The 13,040-nt window shown below is 41.2% G+C and overlaps 1 protein-coding gene across 5 annotated transcripts in view; it reads right to left on the bottom strand.

The window, feature by feature from the left end:
* stau2 (staufen double-stranded RNA binding protein 2) overlaps positions 1-13,040 on the bottom strand; it is a 369,378-nt gene that overhangs the window by 205,833 nt on the left and 150,505 nt on the right. For all 5 annotated transcript variants that reach the window (XM_033019292.1, XM_033019293.1, XM_033019294.1 and 2 more), the window contains exon 7: positions 10,843-10,950. In XM_033019292.1, coding sequence (XP_032875183.1) covers positions 10,843-10,950 — 108 coding nt within the window. The remainder of the gene's footprint in view (positions 1-10,842; positions 10,951-13,040) is intronic.

Genomic DNA, 13,040 nt, shown 5'->3' with positions numbered 1-13,040 from the left:
CTACTCTCAGTGGGAAAAGCTTATCCACGTCAACTCTGTCTATCCCTCTCATCATTTTAAAGACCTCTATCAAGTCCCCCCTTAACCTTCTGCGCTCCAAAGAATAAAGCCCTAACTTGTTCAACCTTTCTCTGTAACTTAGTTGCTGAAACCCAGGCAACATTCTAGTAAATCTGCCTCTGTACTCTCTCTATTTTGTTGACATCCTTCCTATAATTAGGCGACCAAAATTGTACCCCATACTCCAGAATTGGCCTCACCAATGCCTTGTACAATTTTAACATTACATCCCAACTTCTATACTCAATGCTCTGATTTATAAAGGCCAGCACACCAAAAGCTTTCTTTACCACCCTATCTACATGAGATTCCACTTTCAGGGAACTGTGCACAGTTATTCCCAGATCCCTCTGTTCACCTGCATTCTTCAATTCCCTACCATTTACCATGTACGTCCTATTTTGATTTGTCCTGCCAAGATGTAGCACCTCACACTTATCAGCATTAAACTCCATCTGCCATCTTCCAGTCCACTCTTCCAACTGGCATAAATCTCTCTGTAGACTTTGAAAATCTACTTCATTATCCACAACCCCACCTATCTTAGTATCATCTGCATACTTACTAATCCAATTTACCACACCATCATCCAGATCATTGATGTACATGACAAAATCTACCTGCGCACTTAACGATACTGGCCTCCATCCCAATTCCTTTCACCCAACTCAAGAGTCTAAAATACTCAGTTGGAATCATTGTATACTAAAAATGTAAATGTTCCTGGTTCAATTCTGTGTTTCAATAATTTTATTGCCGTCTGTCAAAAGTTAAGTGCAGCTGTTCCTCGACCTACGATGGGGTTACAAGCAAACACAATGAGATGCATCGTAGTACTTTTATTTCTACTCCTGGCCATTTAACTGAATAAAACAGAGCTGATCAATATTTGAAATTGTAAATTCAAGTTCACACTCAGCACTGGAATGTTTTGGAATGCGATGAATGGAAATAGTTGCATTAACACCGTCCACTCACTGAAGTGGTGTAAAGCTGATTAACTAGAGAAACAAAAGTTGTACTACAGAGCAAAGATTCAGTTAAAACAATCAGAACAAATAAGAACAAACACTATGCTGCACTCATTTCAATACTCTTTTTTATTACAGAGGATTATCTCTAAAGGAAAGAATAACAAACACAAACTTTCATGATAAATCCTCTGCATTTTTTCCGACTTAAGTCTTTCAGTTAGAATGAATAACCTGTTGAAACGAGCTCTTTGTTCAGTCACCTGATCAGCAAAATACATAAAATTAACCTTGACTGACCAGTGAAGGGCAGGGTTCATAGCACACTGCATCAAAAATGTAATATACCTGGGGATACTCAAGACATAATGACTGCTTGTGAAGTATTTAATAACTTATAAATGTCGCAGAATATTTTACAACGGGGAGAAATGGATATTGAGCAGGAACTGAAGAAATTAATGGAGAGACTAAAAGCACTCAGATTTTGTGTTTTGGAAGGTCTTTGAAGAGAAAGAGCAGTAATGTAGCTGAAGAGAATTAAAAGGTCAGCAGGAAAGTGCCTGCAAATTGAAGGTATGAGAATAAACAACATTATAAAGTTTAAATTGATAGAACCAAAAGGCACTAAAAACCTACAATTAATTTCAGAACGACAAAACTTTTGGAACAGATTTAAACAACTTATTTGGGCTAATTGTGAGATAGTGAAATCAATGTAAAATCCGTGGAAAGTTCTGATGAACTAAAACCACAAAAACCATATGAAGGATAAATATCTCTCTGGTCAAAGTGAAGGGGAAGGATAAGAAAGTGCAAGTTGGGTCTGATTGATCATATGCAAACAATAAGATGCAAGCAAAAATATTTCCACAAAATAAGCCAAAGTATTCAACAAAGGCAGATAAAAGGAGCTATAAAGTATTATGGTAAACTAAGATCCATTCTTCTATGCAATAAATGGGAGGGAAGTAAGTGAGAGGAGGAACAGAGGAATCTTGCACTGTAAAAGTACAAAAGGCAGAAGAATAAGACAACGGGTTGATTATCCCTTTATTGTCTAAGGTTTCGAATTTAACGTTCTTACTGTCCACAAATGTATAAGGTTGCAGCTTGAGGCTGCACACAAGATGAGATTGCAGTGGAAAGTATATGGAGATTTATAAAACAGCAGCCACGATTGTAGAATTATTTATATGAGAAAAAGTTAGATAAATTAACGCTTGTTTTCTTTGGAAGAGAAGATGATTGGAGACTTCATTTCGAGGTATAATGTTATGAAGAACGTAGATACATTAAATGGGAGGTGGACCAGTTTCCCTTAGCAAAGCAATCAAAGATTTATAGATTTAAAGTAATTAGCAGAAAGATTAGAGGGGAGATAGAGAAAATTATTTTTATGCAAGGTGGTGAAGAGCTGGAACATTTCTTAAAGTGTGACAGAGGCAGAAACCCTCACCACATTTAGATGTTTTTGGAGAGCTGTGATATGCAGGGTTGTGGACCAAGTGCTCAATGGTGGTGGGATTGGGTAGCCTGCCTAACTTCTGACTGTAGCTAAGACCCTCAGGACCTGGCATCATCCTAGTAAATCTCTTTTTGGCACTCTTTCTACTTTAATGACATATTTACTACAGCAGGGTGACCAAAATACTTAAATGTGGCCTCACATCTTGTACAACTGCAACATAACATCTCAATTTGTCTACGCAATGACCTGACTGAAGGCCAGTGTGCAAAAGCCTTCTTCGCCACCCTACCTGCGCGTCCCTTGTATACGTGTACTGCTTGGTTCCTCTGTTCTACATTGTCCAGAGCCCAAATGTTCACTGTAAAAGTCCTACCCTGCTTGATTTCCCAAAATACCACGCCTTGCACTTATCTGAATCAAACTTCCTTTGTAGCTCAGTTCCGTGTATGTTTTTTTTCCATTTCTAATTACTTGCTCTTCATATGTCCTGCGAAGAGCATATGATTGGTTACTAGTGTTATTATATGAGGTAAATACAGAAGCACAAATATTTTTATAAATATTGGACTGAGTTTTAACAACCAGGAAGATACAAATTGAATTTAGTTTATTGTCACGTGTACCGAGGTACAGTGAAAAGCAGTGAAAAGAGAGAAGATAGGGGATGATAAAAAAAGATGCAGATTCTAATGCAGGGGTTCCCAACCTTTTTCATCCCGTTTACCCCTGGCAACTTTAATAGCACATAACAATCTTATTTCACAGTATGAACAACTAATGATGAACAGATACCAGAACCAAACACAGTTAGTCAATGACAAAAAATATGCACAAATCCAGAATCAACACATTTACAACCTGGGTAGGCAAAATTTACCCACTGGGGGTAAATTTATCCCAGGTTGGGAACCCTTGTTCAAATGCAATAACTTTTAATTTTCATGACAGCATGTTAGGTTGCATGAAAGTTCACCATTTCGTCTGTGCCAATCATTCAAATAGACATGGAATTTCATTTTCAGGTCTGCTGATTTCCTGGAACTCACTAACATGAGTGGTGTGGAGGTGGGAGCCACTGAACAGAGATACTGGGTACATATCTGTTACCTTACTGGATGTGCTGCATCGATACCATGGAGGAGTGACTGGCACTTGGAACACCATCAGATCATTATGGTTGCTCTAGATTTTATATCAAATAGGGGTTAAGTAATTAGCAGATCACAAGTTGCAGGAGAGAGATGTGATTCGCACAAGATCTCGTCTGCACACAGAATCAAAATCAGAGAATAAGCTGCTTCAATGTGTTTGAATACCAGCATCTTCGGCAGCTCAGGGCGTTCCATGAGGTGGTGACAGAATCCATCATGCCTGATGATAATGTGCTACCAGTACTTGAGATGGAATCCTCTAATCTCTCTGCAATCATGCACAGTATATGTGGATCAGTTTTAGGCTTGCCATATGTTCTCTGCTGCTGCTCCAGATGTCTTCTCTCTGTTGACAGATCATGAGAGACAGCACATGCTGCCAGCTGAGCAGAATCTGAAGAATATTTTGTCCTTTGACCTGGACTCTCCACTGACACCATCATCTGCTCTTGCTCTAATGTGAAGTGCAAGCTAATAAATGAAAACACAACTCTGTCTAACATGACACATAGTGTGATTGAGTCAGACAGCATGGAAACGGGCCCTTCGGCCCAACTCATCCATGCCGACCAAGATGCCCCATCTACGCTAGTCCCACCTGCCCACTTTTGCCCCATATCCATCTAAACATTTCCTATCCATTTACCTGTCCAAATGTCTTTTGAATATTGTTATAGTTCCTGCCTCAACTACCTCTTCTGGCTGTCGTTTCATGTACCCACCACTCTCAAAAGTTGCCCCTCAGGTTCTTATTAAATCGCTTCCCTCCCACCGTAAACCTGTCGTGTGGTACTGAATTCCATTACTCTGGGTAAAAGACTCTGTGCATTCACCCTACCTATTCCCCTCATGATCTTATGCACCTCCACAAGATCACCCCTCAGCCTCCTGCGCTCAAAGGAATAAGGTCCAAGCGAGCTCAACCTCTCCCTGTAGCTCAGGTCCACAAGGCCTGGGAACATCCTCGTACATTTTCTCTGCCATCTTTTCAGCTTAACAGCATCCTTCCAATAGTAGAGTGACCAAATTTGAACACAATACTCCAAATGTGGCCTCGCCAAGTTCTGAGCTAGAGCATGATCTTTGTTAAGTTTCTGTGATGACTTGAGCTCGTGAACTGTAGCCATCAGTGACGCTAAACAATGCATGATGGCCTTGTAGGAGATGAAAGACATGAATAAGAGCTGTCACGTTAAAGTTGAAAATCAAAATAACTGCAGACGTGGAAACGTCAAATAAAATAGAAAATATTGGAGATACACAGCGGGTCAGGCAACATCTGTGAGAGGAGAAACAGGGTTAATATTTTAGGTTAAAGACTCTTTGTCAACATTAATTTGGTTCCTCTTCGTATGGATGAGGCCTGTGGAGTATTCCCAGTATTTTCTGCTTTTACAATGCATTCAGAAAGTTTTCAGACCCCTTCACTTTTTCCACATTTTGTTATGTTTCAACCTTATTCTACAATGGATTCAATTCTTTTTTTTAATCATCAATCTACACACAATACCCCTTAATAAAAAACGAAAACAGGTGTTTAGAAATGTTTGCAAGGTAATTAAAAAGAAATAACTGAAATGTCACATTTACTTAAGTATTCAGACCTTTTACTCAGTACTTTGTTGAGGCACCTTTGGCAGCGATTACAGCCTAAAGTCTTCTTGGGTATGACACTGTAAGCTTGGCACACCTGTATTTGGGTCATTTCTCCCATTTTTCTCTGCAGATCCTCTCAAGCTCTGTCAGGTTGGATGGGGAGCGTCGATGCACAGCTATTTTCAGGTCCCTCCAGAGATGTTTGATCGGGTTCAAGTCCGGGCTCTGGCTGGGCCACTCAAGGACATTCGCAGACTAGTCACGAAGCCACTCCTGCGTTGTCTTGGCTGTGTGCTTAGGGTCGTTGTCCTGTTGGAACGTGAATCTCTGCCCCAGTCTGAGGTCCAGAACGCTCTGGAGCAGGTTTTCATCAAGGATCTCTTTGTACTTTGCTCTTTCATCTTTCCCTCAATCCTGACTAGTCTCCAGTTCCTGTCGCTGAAAAACATCCCCACAGCATGATGCTGTCACCACCATGCTTCACCATAGGTATGGTATTGGCCATGTGATGAGCGGTGCCTGGTTTCCTTCAGACGTGACGTTGGCATTCAGGCCTAAGAGTTCAATCTTGGTTTCATCAGACCAGAGAATCTTGTTTCTCATACCTTTTGGAAAACTCCAAGCGGGCTGTCATGTGCCTTTTACTGAGGAGTGGCTTCCATCTGGCCACTCTACCATAAAGGCCTGATTGGTGGAGTGCTGCAGATATAGTTGTCCTTCTGGAAGGTTCTCCCATCTCCACAAAGGAACTCTGGAGCTCTGTCATAAAGACCATCGGGTTCTTGGTCACCTCCCTGACCAAGGTCCTTCTCCCCCGATTGCTCAGTTTGATCGGGCGGCCAGCTCTATGAAGACTCCTGGTGGCTCCAAAGTTCTTCCATTTAAGAATGACGGAGGCCACTGTGCTCTTCGGGACCTGCAATGCTGCAGAAATTGTTTTATACCCTTTCCCAGATCTGTGTCTCGACACAATCCTGTCTCGGAGGTCTATGGACAATTCCTTCGTCTTCATGGTTTTTGCTCTGACATGCACTGTCAACTGTGGGACCTTATATAGACAGGTGTGTGCCTTTTCAAATCATGTCCAATCAATTTAATTTACCACTAATGGACTCCAATCAAGTTGTAGAAACATCTCAAGGATAATTAATGGAAACAGGATGCACCTAAGCTCAATTTTGAGTGTCATAAGCAAAGGGTCTGAATACTTATGTAAATGTGATATTTCAGTTATTTCTTTTTAATTACTTTGCAAAAATTTCTAAACACCTGTTTTCGCTTCTTCATTCTAGGGTATTGTGTGTAGATTGATGATAGGGAAAAAAAATGAATCCATTTAAAAATAAGGCTGTAACGTAACAAAATGTGGAAAAAGTGAAGGGGTCTGAATACTTTCTGAATGCACTGTATACCAGTCACATTCAGTGTGTTTGACCATCTCATTGTTTGCACGGTCCTATTTCACTTGTTGTCGATATTAACTATGCTAATATGTATTTTCTGCTATGCAACTGCCTGACATTTAGTTCCATCACCATGAAGCTTTGAAGCCCATCTCCGTTAGATGGGCATTTTGAGGCTGTTGATCTTCAGTGCTGCCTCCTCTTAACACCAACTATCACATCATTCAAGTACTTCCTCTATTTCTCCACGTTCTGTGCTCTCTTTTCCTTCAAGGGCAAAGATCCATGAAGGAAAGTAATAATAGCTGTTACATGTTCGAGGGGAACTTGTCGAAGGCGACTCTGTGTAAGCAGCTTCTCACTCTCAGGATAAGCACGTGTTTCAATAGAGGTGTGGGGAATACAAGCTGATGCGAGGAGTGCAAAGAAAGAAAGAGACAGTGCACATGCAACGTTCGAGAAGCCCTTACTGACAGGTGCATGGATATGTTTAGAGGGATATGGACCAAACGTAGGCAGGTGGTACTATTGTAGATGGGTCATTTGGTTGGCGTAGCGAAGTTGGGCCAAAAGACCTGTTTCCACAGTGTACGACACTATGACTCTATGCAAGGTAAACTGACGCGAGATGTGACATGTTATAATCAGCAAGAGGTTTGAAAACACATCAAGATGTTCTCTCCATTATTGCCTTGCTTATCCTATCTATCAACTTCCTGCATCAAATTCAGAAGTGTGAGAGATATTCATTCTAATTTTGTGTGCCGCTTTCCAATTGTGTCTTCTTGGTGCCTCTGGCAGACTTCTTCCTGTCATAGATAGGACAAAGTATCTACAGTTTGGAGGATGTGGAATCGGTATGGGTAGAGCTGCGAAACACTAAGGGGGCAGAAAACGCTGGTGGGTGTTGTGTACAGGCCACCTAACAGTAGTAGTGAAGTTGGAGATGGTATCAAACAGGAAATTAGAAATGCGTGCGACAAAGGCAAAACCGTTATAATGGGTGACTTCAATCTACATATAGATTGGGTGAATCAAATTGGCAGGGGTGCTGAGGAAGAGGATTTCTTGGAATGTATGCGGCATAGTTATCTAAATCAACGTAGAGGAACCAACGAGAGAGCAGGCTATTTTAGACTGGGTATTGAGTAATGAGGAAGGGTTAGTTAGCAGTCTTGTTGTACGTGCCCCCTTGGGCAAGAGTGACCATAATATGGTTGAGTTCTTCATTAGGATGGAGAGTGACATTGTTAATTCAGAAACAATGGTTCTGAACTTAAAGAAAGGTAACTTTGAGGGTATGAGACGTGAATTGGCCAAGATTGACGGGCAATTAATTCTAAAAGGGTTGACGGTGGATATGCAATGGAAGACATTTAAAGACTGCATGGATGAACTACAAAAATTGTTCATCACAGTTTGGCAAAAGAATAAATCAGGGAAGGTAGTTCATCCGTGGATAACAAGGGAAATCAGGGATAGTATCAAAGCGAAGGATGATGCGTACAAATTAGCCAGAAAAAGCAGCATACCGGAGGACTGGGAGAAATTCAGAGACCAGCAGAGGAGGACAAAGGGCTTAATTAGGAAAGGAAAAATAGATTATGAAAGAAAATTGGCAGGGAACATAAAAACTGACTGCAAGAGTTTTTATAGATATGTGAAAAGAAAGAGATTAGTTAAAACAAATGTAGGTCCCTTGCAGTCAGAAACAGGTGAGTTGATCATGGGGAACAAGGATATGGTGGACCAATTGAATAACTACTTTGGTTCCGTCTTCACTAAGGAAGACATAAATAATCTGCCGGAAATAGCAGGGGACCGCGGGTCAAAGGAGTTGGAGGAATTGAGTGAAATCCAGGTTAGCCGGGAAGTGGTGTTGGGTAAATTGAATGGATTAAAGGCCGATAAATCCCCAGGGCCAGATAGGCTGCATCCCAGAGTACTTAAGGAAGTAGCTCCAGAAATAGTGGATGCATTAGTAATAATCTTTCAAAACTCTTTAGATTCTGGAGTAGTTCCTGAGAATTGGCGGGTAGCAAACGTAACCCCACTTTTTAAGAAGGGAGGGAGAGAGAAAACGGGGAATTACAGACCAGTTAGTCTAACATCGGTAGTGGGGAAACTGCTAGAGTCAGTTATTAAAGATGGGATAGCAGCACATTTGGAAAGTGGTGAAATCATTGGACAAAGTCAGCATGGATTTACAAAAGGTAAATCATGTCTGACGAATCTTATAGAATTTTTCGAGGATGTAACTAGTAGCGTGGATAGGGGAGAACCAGTGGATGTGGTGTATCTGGACTTCCAGAAGGCTTTCGACAAGGTCCCACATAAGAGATTAGTATACAAACTTAAAGCACACGGCATTGGGGGTTCAGTATTGATGTGGATAGAGAACTGGCTGGCAAACAGGAAGCAAAGAGTAGGAGTAAACGGGTCCTTTTCACAATGGCAGGCAGTGACTAGTGGGGTACCGCAAGGCTCAGTGCTGGGACCCCAGCTATTTACAATATATATTAATGATCTGGATGAGGGAATTGAAGGCAATATCTCCAAGTTTGCGGATGACACTAAGCTGGGGGGCAGTGTTAGCTGTGAGGAGGATGCTAGGAGACTGCAAGGTGACTTGGATAGGCTGGGTGAGTGGGCAAATGTTTGGCAGATGCAGTATAATGTGGATAAATGTGAGGTTATCCATTTTGGTGGCAAAAACAGGAAAGCAGACTATTATCTAAATGGTGGCCGACTAGGAAAAGGGGAGATGCAGCGAGACCTGGGTGTCATGGTACACCAGTCATTGAAAGTAGGCATGCAGGTGCAGCAGGCAGTGAAGAAAGCGAATTGTATGTTAGCTTTCATAGCAAAAGGATTTGAGTATAGGAGCAGGGAGGTTCTACTGCAGTTGTACAGGGTCTTGGTGAGACCACACCTGGAGTATTGCGTACAGTTTTGGTCTCAAAATCTGAGGAAGGACATTATTGCCATAGAGGGAGTGCAGAGAAGGATCACCAGACTGATTCCTGGGATGTCAGGACTGTCTTATGAAGAAAGTCTGGATAGACTTGGTTTATACTCTCTAGAATTTAGGAGATTGAGAGGGGATCTTATAGAAACTTATAAAATTCTTAAGGAGTTGGACAGGCTAGATGCAGGAAGATTGCTCCCGATGTTGGGGAAGTCCAGGACAAGGGGTCACAGCTTAAGGATAAGGGGGAAATCCTTTAAAACCGAGATGAGAAGAACTTTTTTCACACAGAGAGTGGTGAATCTCTGGAACTCTCTGCCACAGACGTCGAGGCCAGTTCATTGGCTATATTTAAGAGGGTGTTAGATGTGGCCCTTGTGGCTAAGGGGATCAGAGGGTATGGAGAGAAGGCAGGTACGGGTTACTGAGTTGGATGATCAGCCATGATCATATTGAATGGCGGTGCAGGCTCGAAGGGCCGAATGGCCTACTCCTGCACCTAATTTCTATGTTTCTATGTTTACTCCTGGGTCCCAAATGATCCCAATGGCACATCCACAACAGTATTGGAAACGTGAAGTTTGGCTTTTTTCCTCAGTAAAAATTATTTTCCTTTCCACCTCCTATAATTTCAGCTCACGTAACAAAAACAATAATATCCTACATGGTGAAACAAATGCAGTACAGCAATGTACGTGGTGAAATGTTCGAATGAAAGGCCACTGAACTGAAACTTTATTTTTGCACAAACTCTAACTGGCTTCTTCAATGTTTCCAACCTTCTCTCCTTTTGCCTCAAATTAAATGCTCACTGTGCCTCTTACATACTTAATGTGTTAGATATGGACTGCCATCAGACATCATGCTCAATGAACAGGAATCCAAAGACTCAAAAAAATGTTTTAAAGTGTATACCTTAGTTCCATAGCCCATATAAATTAGCAGGTGGATTGATGACCAAACAAATATTTATCTAGTGAAAGGCTGGGGATTTTGTTCTCAATTTTGGTCAATGTAAGATGCAAAGTGCTATTAATGCAGAAAATAGATGTGGCTCAATGGTACACTTCTTTAACTCTGTATGATCTGCATTATCATAATGAATAATTTTCATTGAAACTCACCACTCGGTTTCTCCAGAAAAGATTAAAGCACATTTTCAATTGATGGTGAGCCTAGAATTGGGAAGAATATTATTTTATATTTAGATATAAACACCTACCTCAAAATTGACAGGCAGGTTACGTTTCAAAGCAATCTCAAATACCAAGCTGATTTCGGATTTGTTTATATCTGTATCCTCTTCTCCTTCATTTGAAATTTCATCAGTCTGAAATACAAAAAAAATGGTATGAATGGTTTCTCATGCACAGTGGAAAGTTATCTTAAGAAATGATAGGGAGTGCAAAATTTGGTCGGTGCAAAATGATTTGTTGTGAAAACCAAAGTTTCATAACACTGCCTTCCACTGACATCCTTTTAGGATCCAGTTTTTGTAAACGACCATGCTTTCGATCCAAATACCCAAGTTATCAAGGTATAGAAACATTCCTGAGAACATGACAGATATAACAATTAAGCTGGACCTTTATCATCTATCCACAAATCAGTTGGATTTGATGTTCTAATCTGATCTGATGTAGAAATGAGTGTGTGCTGCATTGATTAGAAACATAGAAAATAGGTGCAGGAGGAGGCCATTTGGTCCTTCGAGCCAGCATTCATTGTGATCATGGCTGATCCTCAATCAGTAACCCGTGCCTGCCTTCTCCCCATATCCCTTGATTCCGCTAGCCCCTAGAGCTCTATTTAACTCTCTTTTAAATTGATCCAGTGAATTGGTCTCTACTGCCTTATGTGACAAGACAAGAGACAAGAGACATTTATTGTCACATGCACCAATTGGTACAGTGAAATTTGTGGTCACCATACAGCCATACGAATAAAAAGAAGAACACAGAACACGATAGTCTTTAACACAAACATCCCCACACAGCGGAATCAAAGTTTCCCACTGTGAGGGAAAGCACCAAAGTTCAGTCATCCTCCTCTGTTGTTCTGTTGTTCAGAGAATTCCACAAATTCACAACTCTCTGGGTGAAAATGTTTTTTCTTATCTCAGTTTTACATGGCCTCCCCTTTATTCTTAGACTGTGGCCCCTGGTTCTGTACTCCCCCAACATTGGGAACATTTTTCCTGCATCATTTGGTGACATCATTTGGTTTCAACATTTTATTAAACAGGGTGTTTGCCTGTAAGGCTGCTCAACATTCCACACACATTTCCTAATACAAACAGGTCTTATGGTTGCCATGTTTTCCAAAACTCTAAGAGTCAAAACAAAACAAAAAGCAACGTAAGATACAGGAGAAGTAGGTCATTCTGCCCCTCCAGTCTCTTCTGCCATTCAACAAAATCATGACTGATGTAATTGTGTGCGTCATTTCTAATTCCTGGAATCCTAAAATCTACCTCAGCATTGAATACACTTAATGATTCAGCATCTGCAGCTCTTGAGAATAAAATATTCTGAAGAGTGATGATTCTCAGAAAATAAATTTCTCCACTCATCAGTTTTAAGGGCTTGTAATTATGTGCCCTTACTCTACATTTTACTCTAAACAGCACTTTGTGTCCTTTTAAAAAAAAACCCAGCATCTGTAGTTCCATTTTTCTACAGGACCTTACAGTATCTACAATGTCAAGCCACCTCAGTGTCTTGTATGTTTTTAAAAACATATCATTCTTCCAACGAGTAAAGGCTCTTAACAACTCACAAACCAATTTATTGAGCCTTCTTTGTACTCATTCCATGGTAAGTACATATTTTGTTCAATGGCCTTGAATATCTTCAGCGACTCAACTGTACAGGTCCATCATCAATTTCCTGGCACCCTTGGTTCCAGAGCCTTTCTGGAGTATCGATTTTACTGGACGCATAGAGGTCACAGCCCCCAGAATGGTTCACCTCGGCCGCCCAGAGGCCGAGTTACCGGCCCACAAAATTGGTTTTGGAGCTCGGCTATGGGAACGGATCTGCCGACTCCGGCCGGATTGGAGCTCCAGAGCCCCAGCACTAGGGGACAAATTCGACCCATTGATCGGCACAGAAATCACGATGACGTCAGGATCGGCTGCCTCAGTCGGCCTAGGCACCACATTTTTGAAGGACTTCCGGGAGGATTACAAATGCATTCACATAATTATGTCCAGATTAATGACGGTGTCGGACCACCAGTTGCGATTAAATCACTTGTAAGGCTTCCCCACTTTTGTGCACCATTCCTCTCATAAAATGGCCAACATTCTATCTGCCTACCTACTTACTTGCTTTCCTGCATCCCAGTTTTATGTTTCATGTATCAGGATACTCGTCCCTCTATATAACCTTATTCACTTGTTAAAGGGGAAATGTCGCC

Source organism: Amblyraja radiata, chromosome 4 (genome assembly GCF_010909765.2).
Source record: "Amblyraja radiata isolate CabotCenter1 chromosome 4, sAmbRad1.1.pri, whole genome shotgun sequence".
Lineage (NCBI taxonomy): Eukaryota > Metazoa > Chordata > Chondrichthyes > Rajiformes > Rajidae > Amblyraja > Amblyraja radiata.
This window is presented reverse-complemented; position numbering and strand designations above follow the sequence as displayed.